General features: G+C 50.2%; 1 protein-coding gene across 2 annotated transcripts in view; it reads right to left on the reverse strand.

Annotated features, from left to right (window-relative positions):
• The window catches only part of LOC147098174 (vitamin K-dependent gamma-carboxylase-like), a 287219-nt gene that overhangs the window by 147468 nt on the left and 120861 nt on the right, over window positions 1-18890 (reverse strand). The window contains exons 1-3 of one of the 2 annotated variants that reach the window (XM_085971378.1): window positions 16271-16440; window positions 15601-15819; window positions 13647-13805 (exon numbers count right to left, since the gene is read on the reverse strand). In XM_085971378.1, coding sequence (XP_085827504.1) covers window positions 13647-13805; window positions 15601-15819; window positions 16271-16412 — 520 coding nt within the window. In that variant the 5' untranslated portion in view covers window positions 16413-16440. Of the gene's footprint in view, window positions 1-13646; window positions 13806-15600; window positions 15820-16270; window positions 16441-18890 lie in introns of those variants that run through there. The other variant, XM_085971379.1, reaches the window with a different exon arrangement.

The raw sequence follows: 18890 nt of genomic DNA on the forward strand, positions 1-18890 counted from the left end.
ACAGAGTAAAGCTCCCTCTACACTGTCCCATCAAACACCCCCAGGGCAGGTACAGCACGTGTTAGATACAGAGTAAAGCTCCCTCTACACTGTCCCATCCAACACCCCCAGGGCAGATACAGCACGGGCTAGATACAGACTAAAGCTCCCTCTACACTGTCCCATCAAACACCCCCAGGGCAGATACAGCACGGGCTAGATACAGAGTAAAGCTCCCTTTACACTGTCCCATCAAACACTCCCAGGGCAGCTACATCACGGGTTAGATACAGAGTAAAGCTCCCTCTACACTGTCCCATGAAACACTCCCAGGGCAGGCACAGCACGGGCTAGATACAGAGTAAATCTCCCTCTACACTGTCCCATCAAACACTCCCAGGGCAGGTACAGCACGGGCTAGATACAGAGTAAAGCTCCCTCTACACTGTCCCATCAAACACCCCCAGGGCAGGTACAGCACGGGCTAGATACAGAGTAAAGCTCCCTCTCCACTGTCCCATCAAACACCCCCAGGGCAGGTACAGCACGGGCTAGATACAGAGTAAAGCTACCTCTACACTGTCCCATCAAACACTCCCAGGGCAGGTACAGCACGGGCTAGATACAGAGTAAATCTCCCTCTACACTGTCCCATCAAACACTCCCAGGGCAGGTACAGCACGGGGTAGATACAGAGTAAAGCTCCCTCTACACTGTCCCATCACACACTCCCAGGGCAGGTACAGCATGGGCTAGATACAGAGTAAAGCTCCCTCTACACTGTCCCATCAAACACTCCCAGGGCAGGTACAGCACGGGCTAGATACAGAGTAAAGCTCCCTCTACACTGTCCCATCAAACACTCCCAGGGCAGGTACAGCACGGGCTAGATACAGAGTAAAGCTCCCTCTACACTGTCCCATCAAACACTCCCAGGGCAGGTATAGCACGGGTTAGATACAGAGTAAAGCTCCCTCTACACTGTCCCATCAAACTCTCCCAGGGCAGGTACAGCACGGGTTAGATACAGAGTAAAGCTCCCTCTACACTGTCCCATCAAACACTCCCAGGGCATGTACATCACGGGTTAGATACAGAGTAAAGCTCCCTCTACACTGTCCCATCAAACACTCCCAGGGCAGGTACAGCACGGGTTAGATACAGAGAAAACTCCCTCTACACTGTCCATCAAACACTCCCAGGGCACGTACAGCACGGGTTAGATACAGAGTAAAGCTCCCTCTACACTGTCCCATCAAACACTCCCAGGGCAGATACATCACGGGTTAGATACAGAGTAAAGCTCCCTCTACACTGTCCCATCAAACACTCCCAGGGCAGGTACAGCACGGGGTTAGATACAGAGTAAAGCTCCCTCTACACTGTCCCATCAAACACTCCCAGGGCAGCTACATCACGGGTTAGATACAGAGTAAAGCTCCCTCTACACTGTCCCATCAAACACTCCCAGGGCAGATACAGCACAGGTTAGATACAGAGTAAAGCTCCCTCTACACTGTCCCATCAAACACTCCCAGGGCAGGTACAGCACGGGGTTAGATACAGAGTAAAGCTCCCTCTACACTGTCCCATCAAACACTCCCAGGGCAGGTACATCACGGGTTGGATACAGAGTAAAGCTCCCTCTACACTGTCCCATCAAACACTCCCAGGGCAGGTACAGCACGGGTTAGATACAGAGTAAAGCTCCCTCTACACTGTCCCATCAAACACTCCCAGGGCATGTACAGCACGGGTTAGATACAGAGTAAAGCTCCCTCTACACTGTCCCATCAAACACTCCCAGGGCAGGTACAGCACGGGTTAGATACAGAGTAAAACTCCCTCTATACTGTCCATCAAACACTCCCAGGGCAGGTACAGCACGGGTTAGATACAGAGTAAAGCTCCCTCTACACTGTCCCATCAAACACTCCCAGGGCAGATACAGCACGGGTTAGATACAGAGTAAAGCTCCCTCTACACTGTCCCATCAAACACTCCCAGGGCAGGTACAGCACGGGGTTAGATACAGAGTAAAGCTCCCTCTACACTGTCCCATCAAACACTCCCAGGGCAGGTACATCACGGGTTAGATACAGAGTAAAGCTCCCTCTACACTGGTCCATCAAACACTCCCAGGGCACGTACAGCACGGGTTAGATACAGAGTAAAGCTCCCTCCTCTACACTGTCCCATCAAACACTCCCAGGGCAGATACAGCACGGGTTAGATACAGAGTAAAGCTCCCTCTACACTGTCCCATCAAACACTCCCAGGGCAGGTACAGCACGGGGTTAGATACAGAGTAAAGCTCCCTCTACACTGTCCCATCAAACACTCCCAGGGCAGGTACATCACGGGTTAGATACAGAGTAAAGCTCCCTCTACACTGTCCCATCAAATACTCCCAGGGCAGGTACAGCACAGGTTAGATACAGAGTAAAGCTCCCTCTACACTGTCCCATCAAATACTCCCAGGGCAGGTACAGCACGGGCTAGATACAGAGTAAAGCTCCCTCTACACTGTCCCATCAAACACCCCCAGGGCAGGTACAGCACGTGTTAGATACAGAGTAAAGCTCCCTCTACACTGTCCCATCCAACACCCCCAGGGCAGATACAGCACGGGCTAGATACAGACTAAAGCTCCCTCTACACTGTCCCATCAAACACCCCCAGGGCAGATACAGCACGGGCTAGATACAGAGTAAAGCTCCCTTTACACTGTCCCATCAAACACTCCCAGGGCAGGTACAGCACGGGCTAGATACAGAGTAAATCTCCCTCTACACTGTCCCATCAAACACTCCCAGGGAAGGTACAGCACGGGCTAGATACAGAGTAAAGCTCCCTCTACACTGTCCCATCAAACACCCCCAGGGCAGGTACAGCACGGGCTAGATACAGAGTAAAGCTCCCTCTGCACTGTCCCATCAAACACCCCCAGGGCAGGTACAGCACGGGCTAGATACAGAGTAAAGCTACCTCTACACTGTCCCATCAAACACTCCCAGGGCAGGTACAGCACGGGCTAGATACAGAGTAAATCTCCCTCTACACTGTCCCATCAAACACTCCCAGGGCAGGTACAGCACGGGGTAGATACAGAGTAAAGCTCCCTCTACACTGTCCCATCAAACACTCCCAGGGCAGGTACAGCACGGGCTAGATACAGAGTAAAGCTCCCTCTACACTGTCCCATCAAACACTCCCAGGGCAGGTATAGCACGGGCTAGATACAGAGTAAAGCTCCTTCTACACTGCCCCATCAAACACTCCCAGGGCAGGTACAGCACAGGGTTAGATACAGAGTAAAGCTCCCTCTACACTGTCCCATCAAACACTCCCAGGGCAGGTACAGCACGGGTTAGATACAGAGTAAAGCTCCCTCTACACTGTCCCATCAAACCCTCCCAGGGCAGGTACAGCACGGGCTAGATACAGAGTAAAGCTCCCTCTACACTGTCCCATCAAACACTCCCAGGGCAGGTATAGCACGGGTTAGATACAGAGTAAAGCTCCCTCTACACTGTCCCATCAAACTCTCCCAGGGCAGGTACAGCACGGGTTAGATACAGAGTAAAGCTCCCTCTACACTCTCCCATCAAACACTCCCAGGGCAGGTACATTCCGGGTTAGATACAGAGTAAAGCTCCCTCTACACTGTCCCATCAAACACTCCCAGGGCAGGTACAGCACGGGGTTAGATACAGAGCAAAGCTCCCTCTACACTGTCCCATCAAACACTCCCAGGGCAGCTACATCACGGGTTAGATACAGAGTAAAGCTCCCTCTACACTGTCCCATCAAACACTCCCAGGGCAGATACAGCACAGGTTAGATACAGAGTAAAGCTCCCTCTACACTGTCCCATCAAACGCTCCCAGGGCAGGTACAGCATGGGGTTAGATACAGAGTAAAGCTCCCTCTGCACTGTCCCATCAAACACTCCCAGGGCAGGTACATCACGGGTTAGATACAGAGTAAAGCTCCCTCTACACTGTCCCATCAAACACTCCCAGGTCAGGTACATCACGGGTTAGATACAGAGTAAAGCTCCCTCTACACAGTCCCATCAAACACTCCCAGGGCAGATACAGCACGGGTTAGATACAGAGTAAAGCTCCCTCTACACTGTCCCATCAAACACTCCCAGGGCAGGTACAGCACGTGGTTAGATACAGAGTAAAGCTCCCTCTACACTGTCCCATCAAACACTCCCAGGGCAGGTACATCACGGGTTAGATACAGAGTAAAGCTCCCTCTACACTGTCCCATCAAACACTCCTGTAAAGTCTGTAGGTATTATGGCGAATTAATACACAGACTACAAGAGTAACTTTAACATGACTTTACTATTCGAAGGTCAGGGCGAATCTGCCCAATAAATCCTGACACAGCACTTATATACCGGTGTGGTCACCGTCGGTATTACAGTATACAGCAGCCAAGATCAAATAGTGCCACACCTAAAATAGTTCTCTTAAAGGGGGACGGTTACATACAATAGTTCTCTTAAAGGTCGAACAGTTACATACACTACAATCCTCCCTTTTTAGCTTACAACATACTTATTCCCCATTAAACATAACATATATTCACTTCATGTAAAAACAGTTCACAGATATAGTCTCTGCGGAAAACAGTTCACAGATTCAGTCTCTGTGGAGGCGTCTCCTGTGCTTCTTGACTCGGTCCGGACAACGCCTCCGTGGTGTAGCAGTTCCTTGAGGTGTAGTCGGTTCACGTTGCTGGAGTGACTCATCCAATAGTCCTTCCCTAACTTAACAGCTTGAACTTCCGTCACTTCTGAACCAGCATTGTTGACTTTTACAAACAGCTAGATTGCCTTGGGAAGTTTCTCTACTTCCCAACTGATTTGGCTCCGTTCGGAGGGACCACGTGCGTGATCTGGTAGAGGTGATAATGGTTCAGATGGTCATCGTCTTCTGCTTCGTCTTTTCCTTTTCTGCTTCCTGGAGACTCTCTGGGCTCCACTGTCAGCTGCCAGCTGCATGCACAGTTCCTCCCTCTCATCCTCCTTTTCCCGTAGTCGCGCCACCATCTCCCGATGTTCCTTAGACTTTAGGTGATTCATCATGGTTTCGGCACTTTGGGAGTTTTCAGCACAAGCTGGGCAGACCAGGTCATCGTAATATTCAGTGTCGCTCAACAGGTCATGGTAATATTCGGTGTCGTCCTGAGCTAGACCAGCGAGAGGGTCTTCTATTTCCTCCTTACCCAGCTGGACGTTAGCCAACTTTTGTTCCAAATCCAGACATCTTTCCTGAAGAGACTTCTTCATGCGTTCAGCTTCATCCCGCTTTTCCTGGGCTTCCTGCAAGTCTTTTACTAATGACCTCAATTGTGATTTCAATACTTCAACTTCATTCGGAGATTGATTGATCGGACTATTCAATCCTTCTATTGAAGTAGCTGTTTCAGCATTCCGTTGTTCTACATTGACGCGAGTCAGCGTACTTTTGGCATCCAAGGGCTGCTCTGCTGCAGTCTTCTCAGTCTGTGTTGCCACCTCAGCTATTTCAATAACTTTTGAGAGCTCCGAACCCCTTTTCTTTGAAGATTGAGGCTCGTGTTCCAGTTTTTTCCATTGTAGAGTCTTGTCCCTCAGCATATGACGGAGTTGGCTGACTGTTAATTCTTCTGCCATCATCCGTTTCCCATTAGCTGCAGGGCTGTTTATAACCTTGCCCTGGGGCTCCTTTGCTGTTTCTACTTCGCCATCATCCGCAGTCTCCACCATTCGAATTTCCACAATTGAATCGTCCGGTGATGCTGCACCCAACTTCAGTAGGAGCTCGGAAGTCATGTCGACCAACTCAGCCTTTTCTGCCTGCAACCTGCTAACAAGCGCCTTCAGTTGCTGAACATCATGTTCCACCAGATTAGAGCACGCACCTTCAGAACCCGAATCAGCTTTGATTCGTTTGGCCTCCTTGCGCAGACGGTTTGTGTGCTCCTGCTCCCTTTTCTCCCTCAGCTGCTTCTGTTGTCTTTCCAGATTCTCCCATTCGGTGTCCAAGAACTTTTGCATTGCTTTCATCTCTTGCTCGAGACGGCAACTCAATTGTTCTAATTGCTGTCGTAATTTGCAATGGAGTTGAGTTCGAGCTCGGTGTTCCTCCGTAATGTATATGTCTGTAACCTGGACAGACTCAGAATTCGCTGTCAAACTATGTTGTTGTTGTTCAGTGGAATTCTGTTCTGCAACTTTGTTCTCCTCTGGAGCATAAGCATTTATGCACGCCTTCGTTTTTCCAACCTTAGTCAGCAAGTCCATTTTAGACTTGTCTTTCGTACTTGGGCTGGTCTTATCGTCATCCGTTTCAGAGTCTGAGCTGATTGGCTGCACCGAGTCCTCACTCGTTATTGCTTTTAGGTAGTGCCATTCCATGTTTATTTTCTTGATCCACTCCCGTCCTAGAAGTGGTGGTCCTCCCTCAGGTAGTACATATAAATCCGTTCCTGGGTGTTCTTTGCCCCTGTCTCTCACCTTGACTCTTATCTTTCCCATGGGGTATACTTTATGCCCCGTGTATGTCTGCAATACAAACTCAGTATCTCTCAAGGGTATATGTGAGAATAGCCGGTTGTAATCCTTTCGATTTATGACTGATAGGGCTGATCCTGTGTCCAATTCCATTATCACTCGGACTCCGGCTATTTTTAGCATGACCCATATAGTTTGTGGGTCAGCTTCTTTACTCACATTGTGAATTCTCAGACTACCCAGTTCCTGGCCGTTTGGGTCTGAATCCGAATTCTGTTCATCTGAACTCTTCTCAGCCACCTTGTTTACCTTGTTGTACTTTTCCTGTGGTGACTTTTTTTTGTTGTTGTTGGTCTTCTTCCCTGACCGGCATACCTTAGCTATGTGACCAAGCTTGCCACATTTTCTACATTCCTGGTTTTTAAACCAGCATTGGTTCTGGTCGTGTGTTGTCTTCCCACAACGATAACATTTCGATGTACCCGAAGTAATTTGATCCACACTGAGTACCGCTGCCTTCAGCTGCATTTCCGCTGTGCCTCTCGCTGCGGCTTCATGCGATGCTGCAATAAGGACAGCCCTATCAAGTGTAAGATCGTTTTCTTCGAGCAGACGCTTTTGTGTTCCTTCCTTCGACAACCCGCACACGAACTTGTCTCTCAATGCCTCTGTCAGATTTTCCCCAAACTGGCAGTATTTCGCTAGTCTACGCAGTTCGACCAAGTATTCCACGTTGCTTTCCTCTTTCCGTTGTGTTCTCGCATAGAATTTGAATCGTTCCGCCAACATCAGTGGTGTGGGGTTCAAATGATCCTTCAGGGCAGTAACAATATTAGCGAAAGTCTGATCCGCCGGTTTAGCTGGTGATAGAAGATGCTTCAATAGCCCGTATGTCTTGGCCCCCATTGCATTTAATAAGGTGAGAGCTTTATCATCATCTGCTATTTTATTGGCCTCACAATATATCTCGATACGTTCTACGTACGTGGCCCAATCTTCCACCTCGGAATCGAAGTTGTTGATGTTACCATGCTTAGGCATCTTCACTATCTCTCACTATCTTTCTGCGAAACAACAACGAATTTGTTCGTTAACTTTTTTTTCCAAAATGGCGGTTTCCCGCGCTTGTCTCCTTCCCCGCCTACTGGCAAAATGGCGGTTTCCCGCGCTTGTCTTCTCCTGGCGGGAGGGTAAGCTTTTTCCCTCGGGCGACGACCGCTGGCTTTCGGGGTTCGCAGCCTGCGCGTCGGCTTTAGTGCGTTCTTTGTTCCCTTTTCTCGGCAGGGCAACTGGCGCTGGGGACAACCCGTTGACGGCGAACAGTTCCAGCCGCGGGCTGGATCTCGCTCAGTCTCCCTCGCTCGGGCTCTGTCTCTCCCGCTCGCTCGGGCTCTGTCTCTCCCTCAGCGGCTTCCAATCGCGCCTCCCAGCCCTCTCGCAGTCCGGTGCTTTCCTCCCCGGCTGCGGCTGAGTTCTCCGCGATTTATTTATTTTTATATCTTCCCGCGCCTTACGATCCCGGTCGCAGCGCTTCGTGGCCTCGGTAGCTGCCTGGCCTTTTTCGCCGGTCGCGGTCTAGCTGTCTCACGACGCCGTTGCGTCTCCCAGCCCGCCAGTACCGCGGCTTCCGTGCTACACGCTGCCCCAGTCTCAGCGCCTCTGGGCCCGACTTCTGTCCGGCTCCTTTCCCCCGACGGTGGTCGAGTTCACCGCCCTTATCCTCCATTTATTTTTTTATTTTCCCTTTACTCACAGTCACCGTGGCCGACTTGCTTCTCGTGCTGATCGGCTCACTCACCACCGTGGCAGAAGGAACAATCAGTGCCTGTTGCTGATGGAAGGCTTCGTGTCTGAATTCTTCCTTCTTCCTTGCTCTGCAGACTCGAGTTTTCTCTCAGCAGAACGACGAGGACGGGTGCCTCTTCTCGACGCTCGTTAACTGCTTCGGAAGTATTGTTGCCGCAGGGTAAGATCGAACTCGTCGCCACTTTAAAGTCTGTAGGTATTATGGCGAATTAATACACAGACTACAAGAGTAACTTTAACAGGACTTTACTATTCGAAGGTCAGGGTGAATCTGCCCAATAAATCCTGACACAGCACTTATATACCGGTGTGGTCACCGTCGGTATTACAGTATACAGCAGCCAAGATCAAATAGTGCCACACCTAAAATAGTTCTCTTAAAGGTAGAACAGTTACATACACTACAACTCCCAGGGCAGGTACAGCACGGGTTAGATACAGAGTAAAGCTCCCTCTACACTGTCCCATCAAACACTCCCAGGGCATGTACAGCACGGGTTAGATACAGAGTAAAGCTCTCTCTACACTGTCCCATCAAACACTCCCAGGGCAGATACAGCACGGGTTAGATACAGAGTAAAGCTCCCTCTACACTGTCCCATCAAACACTCCCAGGGCAGGTACAGCACGGGGTTAGATACAGAGTAAAGCTCCCTCTACACTGTCCCATCAAACACTCCCAGGGCAGGTACATCACGGGTTAGATACAGAGTAAAGCTCCCTCTACACTGTCCCATCAAACACTCCCAGGGCAGGTACAGCACGGGTTAGATACAGAGTAAAGCTCCCTCTGCACTGTCCCATCAAAAACTCCCAGGGCAGGTATAGCACGGGCTAGATACAGAGTAAAGCTCCTTCGACACTGCCCCATCAAACACTCCCAGGGCAGGTACAGCACGGGCTAGATACAGAGTAAAGCTCCCTCTACACTGTCCCATCAAACACTCCCAGGGCAGCTACAGCACGGGCTAGATACAGAGTAAAGCTCCCTCTACACTGTCCCATCAAACACTCCCAGGGCAGGTATAGCACGGGTTAAATACAGAGTAAAGCTCCCTCTACACTGTCCCATCAAACTCTCCCAGGGCAGGTACAGCACGGGTTAGATACAGAGTAAAGCTCCCTCTACACAGTCCCATCAAACACTCCCAGGGCAGGTACAGCACGGGTTAGATACAGAGTAAAGCTCTCTCTACACTGTCCCATCAAACACTCCCAGGGCAGGTATAGCACGGGCTAGATACAGAGTAAAGCTCCTTCTACACTGCCCCATCAAACACTCCCAGGGCAGGTACAGCACGGGCTAGATACAGAGTAAAGCTCCCTCTACACTGTCCCATCAAACACTCCCAGGGCAGCTACAGCACGGGCTAGATACAGAGTAAAGCTCCCTCTACACTGTCCCATCAAACTCTCCCAGGGCAGGTACAGCACGGGTTAGATACAGAGTAAAGCTCCCTCTACACAGTCCCATCAAACACTCCCAGGGCAGGTACAGCACGCGTTAGATACAGAGTAAAGCTCCCTCTACACTGTCCCATCAAACACTCCCAGGGCAGGTACAGCACGGGGTTAGATACAGAGTAAAGCTCCCTCTACACTGTCCCATCAAACACTCCCAGGGCAGGTACATCACGGGTTAGATACAGAGTAAAGCACCCTCTACACTGTCCCATCAAACACTCCCAGGGCAGGTACATCACGGGTTAGATACAGAGTAAAGCTCCCTCTACACTGTCCCATCAAACACTCCCAGGGCAGATACAGCACGGGTTAGATACAGAGTAAAGCTCCCTCTACACTGTCCCATCAAACACTCCCAGGGCAGGTACAACACGGGGTTAGATACAGAGTAAAGCTCCCTCTACACTGTCCCATCAAACACTCCCAGGGCAGGTACATCACGGGTTAGATACAGAGTAAAGCTCCCTCTACACTGTCCCATCAAACACTCCCAGGGCAGGTACAGCACGGGTTAGATACAGAGTAAAGCTCCCTCTACACTGTCCCATCAAACACTCCCAGGGCATGTACAGCACGGGTTAGATACAGAGTAAAGCTCCCTCTACACTGTCCCATCAAACACTCCCAGGGCAGCTACAGCACGGGCTAGATACAGAGTAAAGCTCCCTCTACACTGTCCCATCAAACACTCCCAGGGCAGGTAGAGCACGGGTTAGATACAGAGTAAAGCTCCCTCTACACTGTCCCATCAAACTCTCCCAGGGCAGGTACAGCATGGGTTAGATACAGAGTAAAGCTCCCTCTACACAGTCCCATCAAACACTCCCAGGGCAGGTACAGCACGCGTTAGATACAGAGTAAAGCTCCCTCTACACTGTCCCATCAAACACTCCCAGGGCAGGTACAGCACGGGGTTAGATACAGAGTAAAGCTCCCTCTACACTGTCCCATCAAACACTCCCAGGGCAGGTACATCACGGGTTAGATACAGAGTAAAGCTCCCTCTACACTGTCCCATCAAACACTCCCAGGGCAGGTACATCACGGGTTAGATACAGAGTAAAGCTCCCTCTACACTGTCCCATCAAACACTCCCAGGGCAGATACAGCACGGGTTAGATACAGAGTAAAGCTCCCTCTACACTGTCCCATCAAACACTCCCAGGGCAGGTACAACACGGGGTTAGATACAGAGTAAAGCTCCCTCTACACTGTCCCATCAAACACTCCCAGGGCAGGTACATCACGGGTTAGATACAGAGTAAAGCTCCCTCTACACTGTCCCATCAAACACTCCCAGGGCAGGTACAGCACGGGTTAGATACAGAGTAAAGCTCCCTCTACACTGTCCCATCAAACACTCCCAGGGCATGTACAGCACGGGTTAGATACAGAGTAAAGCTCCCTCTACACTGTCCCATCAAACACTCCCAGGGCAGATACAGCATGGGTTAGATACAGAGTAAAGCTCCCTCTACACTGTCCCATCAAACACTCCCAGGGCAGGTACAGCACGGGGTTAGATACAGAGTAAAGCTCCCTCTACACTGTCCCATCAAACACTCCCAGGGCAGGTACAGCACGGGTTAGATACAGAATAAAACTCCCTCTACACTGTCCCATCAAACACTCCCAGGGCAGATACAGCACGTGTTAGATACAGAGTAAAGCTCCCTCTACACTGTCCCATCAAACACTCCCAGGACAGGTACAGCACGGGGTTAGATACAGAGTAAAGCTCCCTCTACACTGTCCCATCAAACACTCCCAGGGCAGGTACATCACGGGTTAGATACAGAGTAAAGCTCCCTCTACACTGTCCCATCAAACACTCCCAGGGCAGATACAGCACGGGTTAGATACAGAGTAAAGCTCCCTCTACACTGTCCCATCAAACACTCCCAGGGCAGGTACAGCACGGGCTAGACACAGAGTAAAGCTCCCTCTACACTGTCCCATCAAACACTCCCAGGGCAGGTACAGCACAGGTTAGATACAGAGTAAAGTTTCCTCTATACTGTCCCATCAAACACTCCCAGGGCAGGTACAGCACGGGCTAGATACAGAGTAAAGCTCCCTCTACACTGCCCCATCAAACACTCCCAGGACAGGTACAGCACAGGTTAGATACAGAGTAAAGCTCCCTCTACACTGCCCCATCAACCACTCCCAGGACAGGTACAGCACAGGTTAGATACAGAGTAAAGCTCCCTCTATACTGTCCCATCAAATACTCCCAGGGCAGGTACAGGACGGGTTAGATACAGACTAAAGTTTCCTCTATACTGCCCCATCAAACACTCCCAGGACAGGTACAGCACAGGTTAGATACAGAGTAAAGCTCCCTCTGTACTGTCCCATCAAACACTCCCAGGGCAGGTACAGCACAGGTTAGATACATAGTAAAGCTCCCTGTACACTGTCCCATCAAACACTCCCAGGGCAGGTACAGCACGGGTTAAATACAGAGTAAAGCTCCCTCAACACTGCCCCATCAAACACTCCCAGGGAAGGTACAGAACGGGTTAGATACAGAGTAAAGCTCCCTCTACACTGCCCCATCAAACACTCCCAGGGCAAGTACAGCACGAGTTAGATACAGAGTAAAGCTCCCTCTACACTGTCCCATCAAACATTCCCAGGGCAGGTACAGCACGGGTTAGATACAGAGTAAAGCTCCCTCTACATTGTCCCATCAAATACTCCCAGGGCAGGTACAGCACAGGTTAGATACAGAGTAAAGCTCCCTCTACACTATCCCACCTAACACTCCCAGGGCAGGTACAGCACGGGTTTGATACAGAGTAAAGCTCCCTCTTCACTGTCCCATCAAACACTCCCAGGGCAGGTACAGCAGGGGCTAAATACAGAGTAAATCTCACTCTACATTGTCACAAAAATATGCCAGAATCCAACTTAATGAGGATGCGCCATATCGCAACAGTTGGTCATTTTTCCCATTTCCCACACCAGCCACCTTGTGGCCTTTCTGAATGAGGTCGCCAATTAGGGATAGTTTGGTGCGGCCAGCCCGTGCCCACTAGGATCAAGACTGGCACTGCCCACCAACCCATTTCACACGGGTCTCTCGCTGCCACCAGACAGAAGAAACTTTTATCCCAGCATCTGAACTGGATTGGAACCCAGGTCCCAGTGGTGAAAGGTAAATGTCTAACCGACTGTGTAACTCAGTCCTTCTCAATGGAGAATTCTCAAATACAAATTAAATACCAATTGGTGCTGAAGCAAGAATAACACTGAGGCAGTAATTAGGCGACAGGCCATGAGTGGCTCACTGAAAGCTGACCAGGGGTTAGTGGGTCGGAGCTGTTGGACAGCACAGCAACTCAACGGTACAGTTCTGATCAAGTTTTAAGAGTCTCAGCTGAGAAGTTGATCAACAGACTGGACTTGCTGCCAGAAAGTTTACATTTCTTTTTATATTTAGAGTATCTTTCATCTTTACATGGACAGAGGTAACAATGGAAGACATTGTAAAATAAAGCTACTACCCAATGACAAGCAGGTAGTTTCAGCTCCTCCATTACTCAACTCTTCACCTCCCTTATCTTCCCTTCCTCCCAAAATCTACAGGCTATTAAAACCGGAGCTGGATGTATTGTGAGCACTGCTTCCTAATTTACCTCACCTCCTCTTTTCAACCTTGCTGCTGTCTTGTGTCATGGGTCTCAGCCTTGCCTTTAGTGTAAAACCTTGGCTGGCCAGATAACGGTAGTTATGGGTGATGTGTTTGAGTGTACAACAGAGAGTTTTATTTGTTCTGCCACAAGTCAGTTAAATCCTGACGACCATTTCCTTATCTCCAGTCTGTAACCATTTCATGGACATGGCCCCAGAGTTGGGCCAAAGGCCTGAGACTCACCTAACCACATGATGACAAAGACTAAATACATCCAGTCCAAAGGGAAAGGCTCCAAGAAGTTGAATAGAGGAAAGCGACAGACCGCCAGTTTACCAAAGTAGCTGAAATCCAGAAAACACCAACCCCGCTCCTCTGGAATGTCGAGGGTCATCAGCAAACCTGCGGAGGGAAGGGAGAGAAAGGTTTCAGTTTTCAGACTCTGCTCAGAGTCCTTCCCGATTATTACAGGATTGCCCTTTCCAATGTGCCAGCAGTTTGTTAAATTTCTTATTGGGTGGGACCCCCGAAGCCTGTGCGGGTAATTGTGCTGCCCGTTGGGGGTGCTGAACCACACAGAGCAGAGGGCCCAAAGTTTGACCACCAGAGTAAGCTGCATTAACTGGTCTGCATCAGCTCCCTGCTGCCTGGCCAGCCTCGGCTCGGCTCAGCTCCCTGTGGCCTGGCCAGCCTTGGCTCGGCTTGGCTCCCTGCGGCCTGGCCAGCCTTGGCTCGGCTCAGCTACCTGCGGCCTGGCCAGCCTCGGCTCCCTGCTGCCTGGCCAGCCTCAGCTCGGCTCAGCTCCCTGCGGCCTGGCCAGCCTCGGCTCGGCTCGGCTCCCTGCTGCCTGGCCAGCCTCGGCTCGGCTCAGCTACCTGTGGCCTGGCCAGCCTTGGCTCGGCTCAGCTCCCTGTGGCCTGGCCAGCCTCGGCTCGGCTCTGTTGTGTGTGCCTCAGCTGTGCAACAGAACACTACTGGTATTAAAAGTGCAAAGTGAAAAAACATGCTAACCAGCTCAAGAAGTGAATTCATGTAAGTAGAAACAGAAGATGAAAAGTATCACACACAAAACACAGGTCCAGCCTGACTGACTGTGGCTGAGCTCTCAGGAATGTGAGCTGGCCATCTGTGTTTAATTATGTCGCCCCCCAGATAATGAGCAAGAGAATGTCCACTAGGAGGCCGGCCAGCATTGCTACAACTGTACTCCAGCACGAGTCAGTGTGATGGTCTTGTCACACCTTCACCCTGTAGTCAGCAACCTCCCGGTCAGTTTCTAAACATCCTGTTGCAGAGTTCGATGTTGGTTCTCACCAATCAGAGGTTAAAGCCAGGCTGTCCAATTAGATTACACTGACACGAGGTGGAACCAGTGATTCTGGCTCATGTGAGATATTTGCATATCACAAACCAGCTGAGTGTGGTTCAACTGCGCAGTGCTGCTTTGTCAGGTGTGACCCCTCTTGGTGTGTGGTTACTGGAAGAGGTGAATCGAGGGGGGAGGAATCCTGACTGTTATTTATACTGGGAGTGTCAGCAAGCTATTCATATCTATCTAGTCAGGACCCGGTTATCTCCGTCCACACACATTTTCCAGCAGGGGTCACTGGGTATAATCAGAAACACTGGCCCAAAGTTCTCCTCATCCCAGGGCACTGCGGCCGGCTATAGCGCCCCAGTTGAGACCAGGGGTTGGCCTGGGACCCTCTGGTCTGGATGGGATCAGTTACACACTTTACCAATTGAGTCATCATTAAGGGAGTGGCTGGACAATGAATGTGTGTGCAGTGTGGGCACTGTACCAGACACTTCAAATGTTTAACAAAAAGAAAAAGAGATGTGCATTTCTATAACGCCTTTCATAACCGCAGGATGTCCCAAAGAGCTTTAAGCCAATGAGGTACTTTTGTAGCCACTGCTGTAATGTTGGGAAAGTGGCAGCCAATTTGTACAGCAAGATCCCACAAACAGCAATGAGATACATGACCAGATAATCTGATTTATTCTAAACAGTGATGTTGGTAGAGTAAATCCCTCAGTACTGAACTGAAATGTCAGCCTAGATTTTGTGCTCAAGACTCTGGCGGGGACTTGAACCCACAACCTTCTGACTCACTACCAATGAGCTGCAGCTAACACTTTAAACAACACTTCAGCAAAAATCCCTTCATCAGGTAGAAAAGAAATCTATACTCACCAAAGAGAAGCCTGAAGACCCCCAGGGACGCAGGGTCAGTGGGTCGATTCAACAGACAGACAAATCGATGCCAACTTCTGAAATCTGACAGCTGGAAGCCAAAGATTCTCTTCATTCTGCTGCTTTCCTCCTCCATCACTGTCTCCATCACTGTCTCCCTCGGTGCTCTCCTCCTAACACTCGGAGACACATCTGCAGCGGTGGAATCAAAACCAGCACCTGCCCCGAGAACAGAACAATGGGGTTTGAAGCGGATGTATTATTTTTAATTCTACCTCCCCTCCACCCCCAAAGAAAATATGCCAGAATTTTCAGGCAAGGCTAATGGTGCAATGGGCACACACCAACCATTCACTGTTGCACAATCAGCTGGAGACATGGGAGCTTTCTTTGATCCAAACTCAGGGCAATCAAACTTCGGGGAGAGGAATGTAAACAGAAAGCTTCTGCTGTTCCGATTCCAATGGGCGATCTCAGTCCAATGTAACCCTTGATGTGCGGTGTCACGTTCTGAATCATTATTATTTATTTTGTAGAGTTTGGCTAAATTCAGGAGTGTTTGTCTACGTGGACACTGCTGGCCAGTTCTGAGGTGTCAGGACTGCAGTGTTAAAGCACTCTCCGCTCCGCTCCCTGTGCTGCGCTCAGTCCCTGCGCTGCCTGCCCTCACCTGTCCGCTTCAGGTTGTCCCCACCTGCCCGCTGCATCTTCCGCTCGGCTCGGCTCGGCTGCTGCTGTTGCTGCACTGCCGATCTCTCTTCGTCCACCATGTCCTCACACTCTGCCACACTACCAGAAAGCAGCACACACATTCACATCCTGCAAAGGCACACTAAACCATCCAGCTCTCGTTAAGTGGGCAAAGCTCCTCCCAGCGCCAGCCACGTCTTTTTTAAAGTTGGAATTGATTGAATGGACTGGTGAGGAGTCCTGCAAAGCAGACAAGGTCCTGTTGGCAGCCATTCAACTGCTTTAAATCCCAGCGCTGGCCACCGAAAGACATGCAGTTGTGTTTATGTTTAACACTGAAATAGCAGAGATGAGAATCCACTGCTGTCCTTCCGATGAAACATTAAGCTGAGGTCCCACCTACCTGGTTTGCTCAGGTGGATGTTAAAGGTTTAAAGTAGGGAGTTGTCCCAGATTCCTGGCCAACATTCCTCCTTCAGCCATCACCACCAAAATATGGGATCTTGGTGTTTTGCGAACACTGGGATTAATACCCTGACAGGAATATTTATCAAGGGCACCAGACAAAACTTTCAATCTTCACCTTAACTCATTGCATGTCTTGGGTTTACCACCCAGTTTATGCCTAGGAGTTAATGAGGCCTAAATTTGGATTCCCAATCTGTCTGATATCAACCAGTTTGGATTATATTAGCATTTACACTACCAGCTTCTGGTCAGGATCCGCACAAGCTACTGAGTGAATTCATTAACCTTTTCTTGCCAATTTTCAAAGAAGTCAGACAACAAAGTCATAAACTAAAGATTGTGTAATAATTTAGCACTTAAACCTTGAGTATACAAATAATTAGTTGATAGGGTTAATTGATGGGAAAAATAATAGGTTACAAAGGAAGCTCAGTTATGTGACAGTAATTCAGCTGTAACTGTTTTCTGATTATAAATTTACATAAGAACATAAGAAATAGGAGCAGGAATAGGCCACTTGGCCCCTCGAGCCTGCTCCACCATTCAGTAAGATTTTGGCTGATCTTGGGCTCAAAGCCACTTCCCTGCCCACTCCCCATGACCCTTCACTCCCTTATCTTGCAAAAATCTATCCATCTCCACCTTAAATGTATTTAATGACCCAGCCTCCACAGCTCTCTGGGGCAGAGAATTCCACAGATTTACGACCCTCTGAGAGAAGAAATTCCTCCTCATCTCAGTTCTAAAAGGGTGACCCTTTATTCTGAAACTATGCCCCCGAGTTTTAGATTTCCCCACGAGGGGAAACATCCTCTCTGCATCTACCCTGTCGAGCCCTCTCAGTATCTTATATGTTTCAATAAGATAATCTCTCATTCTTCTAAATTCCAATGAGTGTAGGCCCAACCTGCTCAACCTTTCTTCAAAGTCAACCCCCTCATCTCAGGAATCAACCTCGTGAATCATCTCTGAACTGCCTCCAATGCAAGTATATCCTTCCTTAAATAAGGAGACCAAAACTGTACGCAGTACTCAAGGTGTGGTCTCACCAATACCCTGTACAGTTGTAGCAGGACTTCCCTGCTTTTATACTCCATCCCCCTTGCAATAAAGGCCAACATTCCATTTGCCTTCCTGATTACTTGTTGTACCTGCATGCTAGCTTTTTGTGTTTCATGCCCAAGGACCCCCAGGTCCCTCTGAACTGTAGCATTTTGGAATCTCTCTCCATTTACATAATAATTTGCTTTTTTATTTTTCCTGCCAAAGTGGATAACCTCTCACTTTCCCACATTATACTCCATCTGCCAAATATTTGCCTACTCACTTAGCCTGTCTATATCCCTTTGCAGATTCTTTGAGGGAGAAATTCAGTTGGTTGCGCCACCCGTTAGCGCCTTAAGGGGGCGCTAAGTGGGTCGCAAGCCAACTGGCGCCCGGGCGCGGCACTGTCCACGCCTCCCGCTAAATTCCATGGGACGTTAGTGGAGGCGCTAACCGTTAGCGCTGCACCGCTGCCGATGACGTCATCGGTGTGCGCAGCGCCCCGCTGACGCCCTGGCCGCAATATTTGGCAGCGCCCCCTGATTTACCGCCAGACACTATAGCCGACGGGTTCAGGGGGGCCTACCGGCGGCTCGGGAGGCGCAAATTAAAGGCAAGGTGTGGGGCGGCCATTTTTGTTGTTGGCCGCCTGCCAGCACCTGCCTGCACTCCTGTCCCCGGCCTCCTGAACCCCCTCCCACCCCGCGGAGTGCCGGCTGCGTTCCAAGAGCCCGGCACTTCTCCTCGGTGCTGGGCTCTTTTGCCTGCACTCCCGATCCTCGGGGGCCCAGTTGGGCCCCAGATCGCGCTGCACAAGGCCCCTCTCCTTTAAGAAGGGGAGGAAGGCCTGCAATACCGCAGCGCGACGTGCCGCAGCGTGTGGCGCTGCGGCACGTTGCGCCACGATATTCACTCGCAGCGCCCAAGAGGGATGCGGGGCGCCTCCAGTAGCGGCGCGCTTCCCTTTGGGGCGGAACCACTCAATTTCCGGTGCGGGGGCGCGAATGTTTCCGGGGCACTACTTTTAGCGCCCTGGCGAGGCTGGCGCCCCAAACGGGGCTATACTCAATTTCTCCCCCTTTGAGTCC

The sequence above is a fragment of the Somniosus microcephalus genome, chromosome 30, assembly GCF_052327205.1.
Source record: "Somniosus microcephalus isolate GS21.2 chromosome 30, FLI_Smic_1.0, whole genome shotgun sequence".
NCBI lineage: Eukaryota > Metazoa > Chordata > Chondrichthyes > Squaliformes > Somniosidae > Somniosus > Somniosus microcephalus.